Below are 19569 nucleotides of genomic sequence, written 5' to 3'. Positions count from 1 at the left end.
CTCTGTGGAGTTTTTAGGGTTTTCCATGTAAATTGACATATCATCTGTAAATAAGGATAGTTTTACTTATTCTTTCCCTATTTGGATTCCTTGTATGCCTTTTTCCTCTCTTATTGCTCTGGTTAGAACTTCCAATGTTATGTTGAAGAGCAGTGGCGATAGTGGACACCCTTGTCTTGTTCCTGATCTCAAAGGAAAGGCTTTCAGCTTTTCTCTGTTGAGGATAATATTGGCTGTGGGTTTATCATAGATGGCTTTTATCATGTTGAGGTATGTTCCCTCTATTCTGAGGATTTCAAGGGCCTTAAACATAAATGGGTGTTGAACTTTGTCGAAAGCCTTCTCCACATCTATTGATACGATTATGTGGTTTTTATTCTTCTGTCAGTTGATGTGATGGATTACATTAATGATTAAAATTTTCTTTTTTACAATTTTTGATTTTTACTGAACTATGTAAGTATCTGGTGTGTACTATGCTTACATAATAAATTTGCTGAATGTAGAAGATATTCTACCTGTGTAAAAGATAATGCGTTCTCAAAGATTCTTAGAGCTTATCAGCATAGACTTCAGTGTGTCCTGTTAGAGTTGGAATGAGTAGGAGGATAGAATTTTCTTATATGAAGAATCTTTGGGCTCCAATTTTTTCCTATTTTTTGTTTAATGGAATTCTGTCCTTCATAAGAAACCTACTTAAATAGGTTTAAAAACTGTAAAAACAAAACAAACAAACAAAACCTGATCTTTTCGTAGACTCATTCCCTTTCTCTCCCCTTTTAATTATTAAAAAGGCATATGAAAACTGATGTCTGGAAATTTGTCAGCATTTCTTGGACTAGCCTAGAAAAATAATCTTAAATGTGGTTCCAGGTGCTACTCAAAAATTTGGTGCTTGTGATTTGCTTTTTTTCCTGTTCTTAATATTCTATACATTACATGTTCAATAAAGTGAAGTTATTTGGTAATGGATAATAAATGCGAAACAAGAGTACCAACTTAAAATATACATAAATATATATACTTAATTCAAGTATATAAATATATAAATACACTTCAAGTATATAAAAATAGTATTATTTTTGAGGTAACATTGATTTATATTTCTGATTTGGGGATATAGGCTTACACTTTTCAGATGTATGTTACCATACTATACCTTCCACCAAAGCACCATTAATCTGTTTCCATAGTCCATTGAATCCCTTCCACCCTTCTTTCCTCCCCTAACCTTCATTTTTGTTAGAATTCTAAGTTTTGTTTTGGCTTGGCTTTCCTGTTTTTTCGTTTTCCCTACATTCCATATAAGAGTAAAATAATTTGGCATTTGTTTTTCTCCTTCTGATTTATTTTACTTAGTATAATTCTCTCCAGTTCCATTCATGTTGTAGCAATAGGCAAGATTTCGCCTTTTTTAGATGTGAGTGGTATTTCATTGTGTATATATACTGCATTTTCATACGTCCATCTTAATCTGTTATTGGGTACTTTGGTAGTTTCCACACACTGGCTGTTATAAGTAGTGTGAAACGCATGCCTCTATACACACAGGAATTCATATAACCCTTTGAGTTTGTGTTCTCTTGTTCTTCAGCTAGATACCTGGGAATGAAATTGCTGTCATGTGGTAGTTTTTTTGTTTTTTAGTGTTTTTGAGAAACCTCAATACTGTTTTCCATGGAGACTGGACGATGCTACATTCCTACCAGTATTGTATGTGGGTGTCTTTCTCTACCCTCTTGTCAATATTTGTTTCTGGTCTTTTCAATACAGGTCATTCTCACAGATGTGGGGTGATTATTTCATTGTGGTTTTGATTTGCATTTTTCTGATAAGTGATGATAAGCATCATTCTTCAACTAGATATTAAGTCATGCTAGAATCTGAGAAAGATTACCTTTAAAGATTAAAGCTCTGTGATTCTAATGCCTTCATACTCATTTATTTTATCTGCCCTTATGTCAGCTTTTCTACATCTATAGCTTTTTTTTTTTTTAGAGTGGGGAGCAGAACAGGCAGATCAATGAGGTACATTGCTAAAAGGAGCAGCAGGTGGGTCAGGAGAGGTCTGCTGTCCCATGTAGGTCACCTCCGGGCCAGGGATCGAACTCATGTTGAAGTGGTTTTAGCTTCTTAGTGCTGTGCTTTAACCCGCCATGCCACCAGGGAGGGTCCTACATCTATAACTTTTAAAAAGACTTATTTATTTAGATTTTGGGAAAAAATATAATGGAGTAATTTTGTTTTCAGTAGTTTAGCAATCGAGGAAGGTTAGTTTCAATCTTTAAATGAAAAGCCCTCTGTAGAGAATCTCCAGAATTTAGAGGATAGTTTAGGAAAAGAAGTGGTGCACTTAAGTTTTGCTAACATAGAAATGTATAGTTCTGTATTTCTGTATTAAATTAGATCTGTATTTAGGTGAGTAAGAAATAAGCAAACTGCAAAAAATTACTTCATGATTAGTTTATTTATTCTTTCATTCATTTATTTATTTTTAACTGAGGAAATATTGGGGTCTTCCAAACAGATATTACCAATGTAGTGCATCCACCAACTCTTTGATACCTCACTACTGCAGATTATTATGCTTCCTTCCCTCCTTGTTCTTTCCCTTCTTCCAAACCTTTCTCCCTTCGTGTCTCTGTTCTGTAGTTAGCTATAAAGGGTTTGTTTTTAGTTTGTCTTTGACTATTAATTTTATTACTTTATATTCCACAGTTAGTGGCACCATCTGGTAGTTACCCTTTTCCTTCTGACTTACTTTGCTTAACATTATCCTTTCTAGCTCCATTCATATTGTTGCAAGTGGCATGAGTTTATCCTTTTTTTGATTGCCAAATAGTATTTCATCACACATATATACCACTTCTTCTTGATCAGCTCATCTGTTTTTTGGGTAAGGAATTTCTTCAAAGGAGATTGCTTGACTCTTTTATGAAAGAAAAGTCAACCATTGCTATCTTTAGGACTGAAATAATTTTATGTTGATACTTTCTAAGAAAGAGGTTTAAGAAATTGCGAAACATTATTCTTCGAATCATCTATATAAAAGTAGATACATAATTTATTTTGAAACTCTAAATGGAGCAGTGAGTCAATTGTGAGCCAGTATTATTGAAATGCATTTTAGAAAGGTTTCTTTGCAATTTGTTAAGAATTAACTTTAGGAGTCCTTAAAAAATATTAGTGGTTAAATGCTGACTTCTAAGTACTTTTACTCTCCTTACTACATATATGTGTGTACACACTATGTCTAGTGTCCCAGTAAAAATTTTATCTCTAGTTTATTCTGAATTTGTTGTATTTTTAATTTTATATTACTTGAGCTGGCTGGATGGAATCTTGTATCAAACTGATATATGTAGAGTGTGTAACAGGCAAGGTAAAAACTTCCTGGAAAGAATACCAAAAAGTGTTTGTGATTTCCTTTAAAAGTGATTGCTTAGTGGTAGGAAGGAAGATGATTAAAAAAAAAAATCTGATTGATAGGGGCCTAAAGTGCTACATTGTCATGTAGAAATTTTATTTGAATTTTTATTCTTCTTTCTCATATTTCTAACTATCAAAGGTCTTTTGGGATGTTTTGAACATTGTTCAGATGCTGCCCGGGGTGCCAAGTAGAGAAAGTAATTTGTCGTACTCTTCTTTTTTTTTTTTTCTAAAGATTTATTTAATTATGCATACAGAACTGGAATACAGGCCAGATGTGTGGGGGGGTAAGAGGATTCACTAGAGACAGAGAGGGGAGCAGAGCAGGCAGATATACTGAAGTACACTACTGAGAAGAGCAATGAGTGGATCAGGAGAGGTTTGCCAACCATGTGGGTCAACTCCCTAGCCAGGGATCAAGCTAATGCTGCAGTAGCTGAAGCAGCTTCATAGTGCTGTGTTTTTTTTTTGTTTTTTTTTTTTTGTTTTTTTTTTTTAAAGATTTATTTATTTGTGCATACAGAACTGGGGTACAGGCCAGAGGCTCAGGGGCGGTGAGAAGCTTCACCAGAGACAGAGTGGGGAGCAGAACAGGCAGATCTATGAAGTACACTGCTGAGGGAAGCAGCGGGCGGGTCAGGAGAGGTCTGGCTCGCCATGTGGTCTCCTCCGGGGCAGGCGGCAGGCGGGAATCGAACTCATGTGGAAGTGGCTTCAGATTCTCAGTGCTGTGCTTTAACCCGCTGCGCCACCAGGGAGGGCTATAGTGCTGTGTTTTAACCCATTACCCCTCTAGGAAGGGCCCGGTAATTTATATCAATATAGATGGTATATGGTATGTATCAATATAAAAAAGAAAGGCTATCAGAAGGCCTGTGATGTGAATGTAGTCACATAGAAATAAATAATTAAAGTGAATTTTGAAATTTAAAAGAAATTATTTATTATGCTAAAGTAATCAATCAAAAGGAATTTTAATTTTCTTTTCAATTTTTATTAAATTTTTATTGAAGTAATATGGTTTATAACAGTATATAGGTTACAGGTGTACATCATTATAAATCAACATCTGTTTATACTATATTAAGTTTACCATTGACAGTCTCATATATTATTTTTCACCATACAATTGATCCTTTTCACTCATTCTTCTCACTTCAACCTTCCCCCTTCCCTTCTGCTCTTAAAGTCTAAAAGTCTTTTATTTTATTTAGTGTATTCATTTGTCTCTTTATGTGTCACATGTGAGTGAAAGTATCAGTTAAACAATTTTAATTTTTCTATAGGTAGAGGTAGTGAGTTAGTTTGCTTCCTTTTCTCTAATAGAAGTATTGCTATTAAAAGCAATTTTAATAAATGTTCCTAATTCTTTTCAATTGCTGATTTTAAAACGCCAGATACTACTTTGATTAAAATGTTTGTGGTGGGCCCTCACTGGTGGCACAGTGGGTTAAAGCACAGCACTAAGAAACTTAAGCCACGTCAGCATGAGTTCGATCCCCGCTTGCACCAAGGTGATCCACATGGCACAGCAGACCTCTCCTGACCTTCCCGCTGCTTCCCTCAGCAGTGTTTTTCATCAGTGGGCCTATTCTGCTCCCCTCTGTCTCTGGTGAATCCTCTTATCGCCCCTGCACCTCTGGCCTGTATGCCAGTACTGTAATGCATGAATAAATAAATCTAAAAAAAAAATGTTTGTGGTAAATTATTTTTTAAGTTCTCACTCTTGGGTTTTTTTAAAAAGATTTATTTATTTACGCATTCAAGAACTGGGGTACAGGCCAGAGCTGTGGGGAAGGTGAGAGGATTCACCAGAGACAGAGTGGGGAGCAGGACAGACAGATTGAAAATACACTGCTGAGGGGAGCAGTAGGTGAGACAGGAGACGTCTGCCACTCATGTGGGTCACCTCCCTGGACTGGAAATGAACCCATGTTTCAGTGGCTGTGAATAGCATCATAGTGCTGCATTTTAACACATTGTGCCACCAGGAAGGGCCAACTCATGGGTTTTTTAAGTGTGATAGTCTGTTACTTTTCTAACAGCCTAAAGTGATCATTTTTACTTGTTATTACCAGGTAGTTGGTAGGGCTTTCTGAGTTTCATTTGATAAATTGTTTACTCATTGCTTTTAGATTATGCTTAGAAATATTATTTAATCTTCTTTGTCTTAGCTTTTGATATCTTGGAAATCTTCCTTAATAATACCTAATGAATGTGGGATACTCAAATTAGCTGACAATCTTGTTTCCCATTCTGATCCAACAACCCTGTTTATTTGGCCATGATCTTCTCTCTGTCTCTTATTAGACCTGCTTTAGAACTTTTTCTCGTTTCCATATGAATGGATTGTTTTAGTGCACATTTTTTTTTTTAAAGATTTACTTATTTGTGCATACAGAACTGGGGTACAGGCCAGAGGCTCAGGGGCGGCGAGAGGCTTCACCAGAGACAGAGTGGGGAGCAGAACAGGCAGATCTACGAAGTACACTGCTGAGGGGAGCAGCGGGTGGGTCAGGAGAGGTCTGCCGCGCCATGTGGTCACCTCCGGGGCAGGCGGCAGGCGGGAATCGAACTCATGCGGAAGTGGCTTTAGCTTCTCAGTGCTGTGCTTTAACCCGCTGCGCCACCAGGGAGGGCCAAGTGCACATTTTTTGAGTTCCTGTACTGTGCTGGTTACTGGTGATACGAGATAATAGCAAGGCATATTCTAGAAGCTCATAGTTCAATGGAGCTTTTATGTCTGCATTTATTTATGGACCTCATCTTGTTTTAATTTACAGTATACTTATATTATCATTTCTTTCATGTTATATGTTACATATTTTCTCCAGTAGATTATTCCTCAGAAAAAGTCATCTCTCATATTTGAATCCTTAACGAAATTTTCCATATTTTAACACTCGTAACATTTATTTTATTTTGAGTGTTAGTAATGTTTCTGAAGAAGACAGACAAACTTGTTATGATGCCAGTCAGTGCTAGTTTTTATTCTTTATGGTAATTTCCTGAAGGAATAGAAGGCAATAAAAACTTTAAACAAAGAAAGATGCTATTCTTGCATAAATGGTGGGTTAATATCATAATTTTTTTTAAAGATTTATTTATTTATTCATATGGAACTGGGGTACAGGCCAGAGATGTGGAGGTTGAGAAGATCCACCAGAGACAGAGAAGGGAGCAGAACAGGCAGATCAATGAAGTATTCTGCTGAGGGGAGCACCGGGTGGATCAGGAGAAGTTTGCCACGCCATGTGGTCCCCTGTGGGACAGGCGGGAATCGAACTCATTTGGAGGTGGCTTTAGCTTCTTAGTGCTGTGCTTTAACCCGCTGCGCCACCAGGGAGAGTCTAATATCATAATTTTTAAAGTTATTTATGAAGATTGTAAAAGGAACTTAAAAATGACTTTGAAAAATAATATGTAAGTAGTTAACTTTATGAAGATCACAGTATATCCCAATAGAATGTGAAAAAAAGATCAATATCTTAGTTTACTTATGGGGTGTATATTTGTGGCTTTGAATTTGAAGAACATTTTCAAAGACAAAATCATGTCTTTAAAAATTACTGCTTTTCAATAGAAATGCAGATTGCTTTATCTTTTTATAGTTTCAGATAACTCGAAAGAAAGTAATGAAATGACATTTGTTGAAAGTATGTATGTTAACAAAATTGTAAAATTTGTGTACCTTACGATTTTAACATATTCATAAGACTAATGAGTTAAGATAAATACACATTGGACTGTTTCATATACATATGAAGTGTGCATATTTCAAGTTGGTCAATTTTTAAAAAATCTCAGTAAGAAAAATTGAAGAATTCTTCATATCAAGGATTGCCTGATACTCATTTTTTTTTTTTTTATTAGTAGCCTGCTGGTTTCTGGGTAGTGGATGACTATTAGCATACTGAGATACTGTTAAGCAGTATCTGCTAAACTAATAAAAATATGACCATTTACGCATTTAGGATTTCTTGGTGTCATGAATGATTTCACTATAACAGAATTATCTAATATTTATTTATCTAAAATCATTCTTTTAAATGATGCTTTTTTAAAAAATTGTACTATAAAGTATTTTAGTTTACAAGTGTCATTCAGTTTGAGCTGCCTTCAGACATAATTGTTTTTGGACATGTGTTCTATCCCTAAAGTGTCAGGAAGCAGTAACATTGGAAAGGGAAACAAAAAATGCTTTTTAAAGCAGCTTATTGGTTGTGAAAGCTCATTAGCTAGCGCTACAGTGCTGAGTTGCCTCTGAGAGGCACAGGTTTAGGGAAAGCATTCAGTTTGCATGCCAGTTTATACTGTATTCTTAATGACTTGTTGATAGTTTCAGACAGCATTAAAGTATTTTTCTAGAAGTGAGCTTCAGAAAAAGTAAGTTGATCAAACAGTTCTTTTCTGTTTAATGTTGGTTGCATACATAGGAAATTGTGATAGAGTAAGCTGGTCACAGGAACATGAAAAACATTGTCACCTTAGAAAATAGTTAATATAATTTATGATAATAGAAGATACTTTATTTTCATTTACTTGTTTCAAAGAATGATGGAAAGCAGTACTAGTTGGTGGGATTTTATTCTGTTGTTGTTAACATTGAGTTTCTACATTTTAATACTCATGTTAACTGCCCTTTTTGTTTGGAGAATAAGATGGATAGTCTTAAAACTCATGACATCCTGATATATAAAAGGACTTATGTAGACAACAACTGATTAAAAATTACAATAAATATGCAAAAACAGCTTATATTGGATTGCAAGTGAAGTGTGCCTTTGTGGGAAGGAGTCCTGATTAAAGGTCTTCCAGTATTTTGTAATATTTACCTTGTACACACTTGAAAATTACCCCATATTTCAGATTGAATTTGGGAGGCTTTTTGTAAGAGCTGGTCTTTTAGGAACTACTAGAATAATAGTAAGAGTGGGGCACTCAAGATACGTTTGCTTGAACTAGGTCCCTATTTATTGAAAAGGTTGCCTTTCCTCCATTGAATTGTTTTTGCTCATTTGTTAAAAATTTATTGTGATGTTTGTGTGGATCTATTTCTACATTCTGTCTATTCCATTGATCTATGTGTTTGTTCTTCTGCCAATATTACGATCATGATTATTGCAGCTATATGGCAGGTTTAACACTTTGTTCTAATTTTCCAAAAATATTTATACATTTATTGATGTTAACAAAGAAATTTTCTGAGATTATTCTATGAATTACATTAAACCTCCTCATCAGTTTATGGAGAAATTGTCATTTGCTGAGTTTTCCAGTTCATGAAATATTTAGACTTTCTTTGATGCCTTTCACTAGATTCATATAGACCTACAAATGTTTAATGATATATTAGTATTTTATTTACATAGGCGCATTTATAACTGCATCTTTGATTTCAGTATTTGTTCATTGTTCGTATGTAGAAATGCCAGTTCCTTTGTGTTGATCTTGTATCCTGTAACCTTACTGAACTCATTTACTAATTTTAACATTTTTGTTGTTTGTTTGAAGATTCCTTGGAATTCTCTATATAATCATACAGTTTGCAAATAGAAACAGTTTTGTATCTTCTTTTACAATCAGACTGACCTCAAATTCTTTTTCTTGTCTTAGTACATAGCTGTACTTTTTAGTACTATATTAAAATAAGAGTGGTGAGAGTAGACATGAGTGGCGTATTTCTAAATTTAGACAGAAGCATTCTGACTTTCACCATTGTGTATATTAGCTGTTGTTTTTTAATGGGTTCTTTTTGTGAGTTTGTGGATCGACCCCTCTTTAGGAGCTACCCCTCTTTACTTGGTGTATTGATTTTTCTCTTGTGGTTGTTACAGTAGTTAAGTTGATTCATTTTTTAATTATTGAATCAACCTTGCCTATCTGAAATATACCATACTTGGTTGTGATATCTTACTTTAACAAATTTTTATTGTTGAATTATTTGCTTAAATTTTGTCAGGGACATTTGTATCTAAGTTGATGAAAGATATCTTGTGTGTGTGTCTGTGTGTGTGGTGCTGTCTTAGCCTTATTTGATATCAAAGTAATATTGGCCTTATAAAATTACTTGTGAAAATGGTCTCTCTTATTGAGTTCCTGGACAAGATTGTATGTGTAAGGTTAGTGTTGGTATATTATTTTAATACTTCACACTTCAAAAATACAAAACTTTGAGTGTCCTTGGATTTAGTTTCTTTAGATGTAATTTGTCTTTTCTACATGGTGGGAATATTTTAGATTTGAGTATTACTGTAGCCTCAATTCTCCAGTTATACTTCAAGAGTTTGTTTTGTTTTTCTTTTGTCTGCTCATTTGTTTTGTTTCCATAAATTCCATGTGAGGGAAATCATCTGGTATTTGTTTTTTTCCTTCTGACATTACTTAGTATGCTCTCCATTTTTTTTTTTTTTTTGTGATTATATATAAGGCCATCTATGCATTCACATACAGATATTTGGATAGATGTATTCACAATGCTTCATTTCTTATATAAATGAGTATGTGATTGCTGAGTAGTATGGTAGGTGTATGTTTTAACAATAAGAAGCTATAAAACTACTTTTATAGTTTTTATAGTGTTTTGCATTTCCACCACGAATGTGTAAAAGTTTCAGTTGCTCCCCTTATTTACCAGAATTTGAGTTTGTCCTTTTTGTTTGTTTGTTTGTTTTAGTCATTCTAATCAATATTAGAGTTAGCATTAATTAGGTAAATGGAAACTAAAACTATCAGTTACCATTCATATAATGAAAAATGTCTTTCATTCATATCTCGTTGGCAAAATGTCTGCAAAAATCCTTTGCCTAGCTTTTAGAAATTAGGTAGTATGTCTTACTGACTTTGTAAGGGAGCTCTGGATTCTGAATACCAAGTTCTTTTTTTTTTTTGATATATAATTTGCAGGAATGTTCTCCCTGTCTAATAATTTTTTCCCTTACCTTTCAAAGAGGTTTAAATTTTAATGTTCAGCTTATTAGTTCATTCTTCTGTAGCTCATGTGTATGTGCTAGGAAATCTTTCATAATTTAAGGTCACCAAGATACATTATAAATTCTTTTAGACATTTTATAGTTTTAGGTTTTATTTTAGGTCTTTGAGTTTATAGTTAACTTTTATAAGTGGTATTAGATGAATTGAGGCTCTCTTTTATTTTGCATATGGATATCTAGCTTTTTCAGTATTAGTTACTGAAAAGATCTTTCTTTCTACTGACATGCCTTGGCATCTCTGCTGTGTGTATTGGTTGACTATATATGTTTCTATTTCTGGATTCTTTGTTTTGTCCCACTGACACCTTTGTCTCTTTTTTTCACTAAGACTACAGTGTCTTGATTGTTGAAACTTTATAGTAAGTCTTAAAAACAGGTCATATGAAATCTCTTTTGTACATCCTCTTCAGAATTATGTTGGGTGTTCGTTTCCTTTGCTTTTCCTTATAAGAGATAGTTTTTAAAAAGTTTAACTAATCAAAACAATTAACCAGTTTAGTAAGGTATCAGGATATAAAATCAACACACAAAAAGTCAGTAACCTTTCTATACACAAACATCATTAAAATGTCATTCTGCTGAAAACAATACACAGATTTACTGCTATTCCAGTAAAAAACTCAACGTCAGTCTTCAAAGAAATAGAACAAATATTAATGAGATTTATCTGGAACCACAAAAACCCTTGAATAGCCAAAACACTCTTGACTAACGCAAAAGAGAACGGAAGCATCACACTCTTAAGACTCCAAGATATACTAAAGCCATAATTATCAAAACTGCATAGTACTGAAAAAAGAATAGACATACAGACTAGTGGATTTGAATAGAAAACCCAGATATAAACCCACAGGTTTATGGACAGCTAGTCTTTGACAGAGGAGCAAAGAATATGCAATGGAAAAAAGAAAATTTGTTCAACAAATGGTGCTGGGAAAACTGGACTGCTGCATGCAAAAAAAAAAAAAAAAAATGAAGCTAGATTACTACCATTCACAAAAACCAACTTGAAATGGATTAAAGAACTAGACATAAGACCTGAAACCATAAAATGTCTAGAAGAAAAGGTGGGTGAAACACTACATGACATTCACCTCAGTAACATCTTTAAAGATACATCACCCAAACCAAGGGTAGTGAAGGAAAGGATAAACAGCTGGGACTACAAGTTAAAGAGCTTCTGTACAGCAAAAAGACACTTTACAAAACAAAGAGACACTCCACTGATTGGGGGGAAATATTTGCATACAATACTAATGGCAAAATACTGATTACAAAGATATACAAAGAGCTGATGAAACTCAACAAAAATAAAGTGAACAACCCCATTAAAAAATGGGCAGACTGGCCCTCCTTGGTGGCGCAGCTGGTTAAAGCACAGCACTGGGAAGCTAAAGCCACTTCCACATGCGTTCAATTCCCGCCTGCCCTGGAGGTGACCACATGGTGTGGCAGACCTCTCCTGACCCGCCCGCTGCTCCCCTCAGCAGTGTACTTCGTCGATCTGCCTTTTCTGTTCCCCACCCTGTCTCTGGTGGAGCCTCTCGCCGCCCCTGAGCCTCTGGCCTGTACCCCAGTTCTGTATGCACAAAAAAATAAATCTTTAAAAAAAAAAAAAAAAGGGCAGACTAGCTAAAAGGCACTTCTCCAAAGAGGAAATGCAGACAGCCAACAGGCATATGAAAAAATGTTTAACATCACTTGTAATAAGGGAAATGCAAATTAAAACCACAATGAGATAACGTCTCACACTAGTGATAATGGTACATCTTAAAACAACTAGCAACAACAAATGTTGGAGAGGATGTGGAGAAAAAGGAATTTTTCTACACTGTTGATGGAAATGCAAACTGCATGAAATGCAACCACTATTGAAAGCTGTTTGGAGGTTTCTCAAAGTGCTAAAAGTGGAGCTTCCATATTACCTAGCAATCCCACTCCTAGGTATCTACCCAAAAAGCACAAAAACCTTGACTCAGAAGGACAGCTACCTGCACCCCCATGTTTATTGCTGCTCTGTTTGCAATAGGGAAGACATGGAATCAACCCAAATGCCCAAAAGTCGATGACTGGATTAAAAGGATGTGGTATATATACAATGGAATATTACTCAGCAATCAAAAAATAAGCTCATGCCTTTTGCAGCAACATGAATGGAGCTGGAAGGGATCGTGCTTAGTGAAATAAGCCAGTAAGAAATAGAAAAATACCAGATGGTTTCACTTATAGCAGGACCTTAAAGGATCGGGGGGGGAAAAAAGGGGGGGGGGAAGAAAAGAAAAAGCATTTGTAATAAAGTAAAAACAAAAAACAATGAACAGCTATAAACAAGAGACATTTTATGGGGGCGGAGAGGGGAATGAGATAAAAACTAGTAGATTGGGAAGAATGCACACTGTGGTGATGGCACATGGGTGAATTCGTGCTGGGAAGTCTATGAGGATTACAACCAAGATGAAATAATGCATAAAATGAAAAATTATGTTAAAAAATAAAATAAATTAAGTCTGAGTTACAGTGTAAAATCTGAAATTATTGATGAACCTTTGTCTTATGTAACATTAAAATGTATTGGCTGTCTTGAACATTGAATGGATCTTTTTACCCATGAATACTTTTGTAGTATCACACATAATTTATTTGGAATATATTGGTTTCCTGAATTACATAGACCTTCTAAGTATTGGCACTAAATATTCAGTATTTGAAAGTCACATTTGTTAATAGTACCTCTGATCTCATCAGAAAGTGCTTCAATTATTGGGAAGGTATAAGGCTAGTGGTAGTGTATACATTTTCCAAAATTCTTATTCTGGCTTGAAAACTCAAACTTTATCATTGGCCATGCATACTGTAAGTTGTTTGTTTTCTTTCTTTTTTTGAAGTAACAGATTTGCTGGGTTCATTTTTGATGACATCTGTCAGTTACCTAAGTTTGAATAATTGTGGTTGGTTTTATGTACTATTCAATCATGCAAAGATTTTTTTCTGAACCACCATAGTATCAGTTGTGCTTTTGTTTAGTATACATTTAGTTACAGAGTATTATAAAGAAGACCACTCATGAATCAAGATTTAATAAAATTAATTTTACTTTCTTTTATCAAGGACATTATTGTATGAAATGAAACTGACCTTTCTAGAAAATTCTTGAAATATGTGTGTCTCTTTTGTTGTGGTCAATATTCTCATAGTACAAAGAGTGATCTGAAAACATAAACCTAATGTTAGATTAGGAAGACAGTATAATTACTGACTTTTAAAAAGTATAAAGTTGCAATGCTGGGACATCATCTCTTATTTTAAAAGCTAACAGTTACATTAAGTTGTTGTTTTCTTGTCTTATAGGTGCTATACTTGGTAGATCAGAAACTCAGGAATGTATTTTCTATAATGCTAATTGGGAAAGAGATAGAACCAATCGAACTGGTGTTGAACCCTGTTATGGTGACAAAGATAAACGGCGACATTGTTTTGCAACGTGGAAGAATATTTCTGGTTCCATTGAAATAGTAAAGCAAGGTTGTTGGCTGGATGATATCAACTGCTATGACCGGTAAGGAAAGATTTTATTTTTTAAGACAGTGTTGAATCATTTTCATCACTTCCTCTCTTTGTAAAAGAGGGAGAGGTCAATGCATGAATTTTCACTTAAATGTTTCTTATAATGGGGTTTTAAAGACCATTATAATATGCTCTAATCACACAATTCATATTTTAAAATAATAAAATAAATACATGTTTGTCTTATCTTCAGTATCCTTTAAACAGTCTCCAAGTGGTAAGAACTATTAAGAATAATTTCTTCCTTTTGTTGTTAGAATTACAATTTTTTTAATAAATACCAACTTTAAAATGTAAGGATTGTAAACATTGCTTTAAAAGAGAGTATATCTGTTGAAAATCTACCCTCAAGGAGAGTAAGGCTTAATGGTAGTATTTAATTTCCTTCTTTATGTACCTGGAAGAAATTGATCTTATTACATTTTCCTTCTTTTTTTCTTGTAACGTAAGCCTTTGTTCTATACCCCAAGAGACATTTTAGATTGATGGTCAGGATTACATTAAAACTAATGGAGTCCGCACAGAAAGCTACATATTACTTAAAAGATAGTGCTTAAATTGTTTTATTCTATACTGGAAATAAAACACAATGAACATTTTATGACTGCTTGTGATCTTTCTGTAAGGAGTCCTGTAGATGCTGGGCTGATTATTTAAACTATCTGGGCTGTAAGATTCTACTGTGGCTGGTGGTAATAATTGGTAGAAGTTGTAAGATCCTAGATAACCAGACTTTTTGGAGCTTAGAAATGCTGATATACTCACGAATACTAGATATTTCCCTATTCACAGTTAGGAATCTTAATTACCATGAATCTGTGATTGGTAAGCCATAATAGCAGAATGCATTGAGTAAACTAATGAAAAATAAATGAACTCTATATTTCGTGAGAAATTAAAAGTCATTTAGGTATATATTTAATATATTTACTTATATATAGTATTTAATACATAGTTCTAAATCTGGAAATTTTCCAGGGATTAGTTCTCTCTAATTAATACATTTTAGCTGAATTTCTTATTTACCCTTTCTACTATCAAAGCTATTGTCAGGTGATATATTCTATTATAAAAAGTAAGTAGGGCACACACACACAAAAAAAAGTAAGTAGGGCTAGTATGGAAAAATATTCAGAGGTTCCAGAAAAAATAGAATTACGATCCATTCCATTTCTGGATAGTTATTTAAAGGAAAAGGAAAACTAACTCAAAAAGATAAATTATTTACATGTTCAGCAATATTTTCAATAGCCAAGACATGTGAAAATACCTAAGTATCCGTTGATGAATGCATAAAGAAAAAACCACATATGTATATATGTAATACATACATACATACATACATAGCCTATTATATGTGCACATAGGTGTATATATTATATATACATAAATTAGGGGTGTATGTTGTGTATTGTGTGCTCAGGACACTATGCTAAATGAAATAAATCAGCAAGTGACAAATGCCATAGGGCTGTCACTTGTAAATAGTATCTAAAAATCAATGCCAAAAAAAAAAAATGTGCTGAACAGATAGATACAGAACAAATATGAACAGATAGGTGGTTGCCAGAGGCAGGAGCTGAGGGTGGGGTGAGCAAGACAGTGAAAATGGTCAAATGGTTAAAATTTCCAATTATGAAACAGATAAGTCCTATTTAAAGCATGTAAGTATTGATCTTCCCTGAAACCCTAGAGTTAGAGGACTATTATCACTGTAATCTAACCTAAGTTCTATTCCCAGCTGGGGAGCTAATCCACATATGATGAGCAGACCTCTCCTGTCCTACCTACTGCTCCCCTCAGCAGTGTATTTCAGTAGGTCTGCATGTTCTGCTCCCCACTCTTGTCTCTGGTAAATTTTTCTCATATCCTGCACCTCTGTCCTACACCCCAGTTCTATGCAAAAGGAAAATAAGCCTTAAGTATATGATATATATCATGGTGACTATAGTTAATAAAATTTTATTGAATAACTGAATATCTGAAAGTTGCTAAAAAATAGATCTAAAAAGTTGTCATCACAGTGAAAAAGAATTATAAGCAACTATAGTCCATTTACCAAAAGTTTGAATACTGGCGATCTTTACCTAATACACATATTGAATCATTAGGTTGTATATTTGAAATTAATAATGTTATAGCAGTTTATATGTGTGTGTGTGTGTATTTGTATAATTTTTTTTTAAAGAAAAATAAGAATTTATGGAAAACTGTGTTTGGCAGAATCATCTTCATTTGAAACTTGTATTAGTTGAAATTAGGAATCCCTGTTCTTTTTATAGTGCTTTTCATCTAAAACCAGAATCTCTGGATAATGGGGATTGAGTGGTTCAATGCAAATGATAATTACTACATCAGCTTTATTTCTGAAGGTTAATGCTAACTTAAGAGTATGTGACTTTTTTGCTTTTATGCTCTGAATTTGATTCAAAAACAAATATTAAGGCTACTAAGAGAAGAGTCAAGAAATGTCAAGGTGTGAGGGTAAAGACAATGATAAAATAGTGAAATTGGATAGAGAAAACTAATTGTCTTGAGTTAATTAAAATAGATATTTAATCATATTAAATTAAAATTTGAGGCATGATTCTAAATGTTAAATTTAAATATGCATCTCTTTTTTATGAATTGTTAGAACAGCTTTCATTTGTCTTTAACTTTCTTCATAGTATTTATTTTTAAAAATGATTTATTATGTATACAGAACTAGGGTACAGGCCAAAGGTGGGGGGGTGCGGTGAGAGGATTCACCAAAGTGGGAAGCAGAACAGGCAGATTGACAAAGCACACTGCTGAGGGAGCAGTGGGCAGGTCAGGAGAGGTCTGCCAGGCCATGTGGGTCACTTCCCTGACCAGGGATCAAATTTGTGTTGCAGTGGTTGTGATAGCTTTATAGTGCTGTGTTGTGCCACCAGGGAGCACCCTCCACCTAGTACTTACTAACTTTAAGGTTTGATTTTTGTTAAAACTACAGCCTTGCTGAAGTTTCTTGAACTTTCCTCCTTGAGCTTTTTTAAATTGTGGTAAAGTTAAATTCAGCCTTATTGTAACAACCATCACAAAAATGCAGCTTATTTTGATAAGGTATGTCTTATCTGATGTTTAGTAGTAGTATGTGAATATTTGAATTATTTTTCCTAATAGTATAACTTTTCCTTGTGTTGGTTAGGATTTGTTCCACAGATAATCCTAAAGTTTCTGCAATTCAGGTCCTATAGAGAAGGCTGCATTTTTTAAAGTTATTAAGTCCTATATATTTATTTTTAGCAAGTATTCTCTCCTTGTTGCCTGTTTGTTTATTGTGTTCAGGGAATTTAAATCTACTACCAAAAAAAATGACATTCTTAATTCCCAAGCCTACTTTGGGCCTGCTGTGTTTTGATACATTCTGTCATGAGTCATGAGCTTACTTCATTGTGTGTGTGTGCATTTATATGTATTCTTGTGTGTATTTAGTTATGTGCATGCATACATAGTGCTATTTCAGTATTCATGAAATGGATGTTTCCTGTGAGATCAAACACTCCTTGAACACTTCAGTTTCTTCATTGGTTTTATGATTCTCTGTAAGATTTTCCAGTAATGAGAAAAGAGAGATGTTTACTTCAGATTGATCTTTAAAAACCAAATTAAAGCATAGTCTCAGTGAGCCAGTGTGATGTTATAAATCAGCAGTACATTTTTTGTCTGATATTAAAAAGCACGATTCCATAAACTTTTTTGACTTCTAAAATACAATCACTAGGGATTACAAAAATGTTGAAATTGACTATAAGTGACTTATTCACTATGAGAAAAATACTTAATGTAGATCCAGTGTAATAATGTTGAATTTTAAATTATTTCTCCTTTGTTTGTTTATAGGACTGATTGTATAGAAAAAAAAGACAGCCCTGAAGTATATTTTTGTTGCTGTGAGGGCAATATGTGTAATGAAAGGTTTTCTTATTTTCCGGAGATGGAAGTCACACAGCGTAAGTGCACATAGGTCTGTTCAACTAGTAAACTGAAAAGAAGCATATTTGTATTGATAGAATAATTTATTCCTGCTTTCTCCTGCTCTTTAGTTTTCTCTTAAAAGTTTATACTATACGAGTTATTGCAGACTTTTGAAGATCAAATTTGAATTATTTTTCTCCTCCCCTTTCCACAGCTACTTCGAATCCAGTTACACCTAAGCCACCCTTTTACAATATCTTGCTGTATTCCCTGGTGCCACTTATGTTAGTTGCTGGGATTGTCATTTGTGCATTTTGGGTATATAGGCATCACAAGATGGCTTACCCTCCCGTACTTGTTCCAACTCAAGTAAGTTATTGTCTTGTACTTTGATTTATTTCAAATTTTATTCTTTAAAGAAATTTTGTAAAACCCATTAGGATGTTAAAAATCATTTTCCTTTAGAGTTAATTTTTGATTGTTTATTGTCATGGGAATTATAGCTAATTTTGCAAACTTGTTAGTATTCTCTTATAAAAGTTGGAGTAGAATTCCTGTTCTTGTTATTGTGGTATTTAATGTATGAGATATACCTTGCTTTTTGTTTCTTTAGAAGTAATTGGTGATGGAGAAGTAATATCATAATTCTTTCTTTCCCATAGATTTATTTTCTACATTCCTTAATTTTTTGCCTTTCTACAAAATCTTTTGCCAAAACTTCTTTTTAACCTATGGGGAGGGACCTAGTACCCAGCAAAGTATGAGAAAAAATTTTTTGTGAAGGAAGATATATCCATAAAAATGTTTTTGGGAAGTAGCTGAAGAATGGCATCTCTCATCCTGGGTTGCTGGTAGTTCCAAGTATATTTTTTGTTTGTAGCATATTAAGTGTATACTGACTACCCTTAATTCTACGGGGTACCTTAAAATCTCCTTGATTTTCACAAACCTTACTCCAAATATGTCAGAATATAGGTATGACATATAATCAAATTGAATTCATTAATTTTTCCTCATTCTCTGTCATGTAGACCATTTGCACTGTTCAGTGCCTTACCAGGACCTTTACTATAAGGTGTTAATATTCTGTACTCTAAGGAAAGATGATATTCTGCAGACTAAGGAAAATGACAAGTTTTGGTTATATTTGCTTCAGACATCTCTGAACTCTAGTTTTTACTGTTTATTTTAACTTTTAAGGTCAAATTTCCTTGGCCTTCTGGATTTCTTTATTTAACCTTGTTTTCTCTAACATCAGTAGGAGTAGTGGTTAAAACCTGATAAAAGAAAATGGGAAAGTCCTATAATTTAATAACTAAAACAGCTTTTTCCTTTTAAGCTTTATTTATATAATACTTCTTTCTCAGTATTTGTAGCAATCTGTTAGTATTAAACTCAAAGGTAAAATACCATATTTAATAAATCAGATAAACATGCCATTTGGTACAGCTGAAAAGTTTTAGCTTTAAAATTGTAACTAAGTTGTGGGTTTTTTATTTTTTTTTTTTAAGATTTATTTATTCATACAGAACTGGGGTACAGGCCAGAGGTGCAGGGGTGGTGAAAGGATTCACCAGAGACAGAGTGGGGAGCAGAACAGGCTGACTAATGAAGTACACTGCTGTGGGGAGCAGTGGGTGGGACA

General features: G+C 34.0%; 1 protein-coding gene across 2 annotated transcripts in view; it reads left to right on the top strand.

Moving 5' to 3' along the window:
* Window positions 1–19569, top strand: part of ACVR2A (activin A receptor, type IIA) — an 86473-nt gene that overhangs the window by 36573 nt on the left and 30331 nt on the right. For both annotated transcript variants that reach the window (XM_004674672.2, XM_012727167.1), the window contains exons 2-4: window positions 13770–13977; window positions 17850–17959; window positions 18139–18293. In XM_004674672.2, coding sequence (XP_004674729.1) covers window positions 13770–13977; window positions 17850–17959; window positions 18139–18293 — 473 coding nt within the window. The remainder of the gene's footprint in view (window positions 1–13769; window positions 13978–17849; window positions 17960–18138; window positions 18294–19569) is intronic.

This window comes from Condylura cristata, unplaced genomic scaffold, assembly GCF_000260355.1.
Source record: "Condylura cristata isolate star-nosed mole 26May11 unplaced genomic scaffold, ConCri1.0 scaffold00002, whole genome shotgun sequence".
NCBI classification, from domain to species: domain Eukaryota; kingdom Metazoa; phylum Chordata; class Mammalia; order Eulipotyphla; family Talpidae; genus Condylura; species Condylura cristata.
This window is presented reverse-complemented; position numbering and strand designations above follow the sequence as displayed.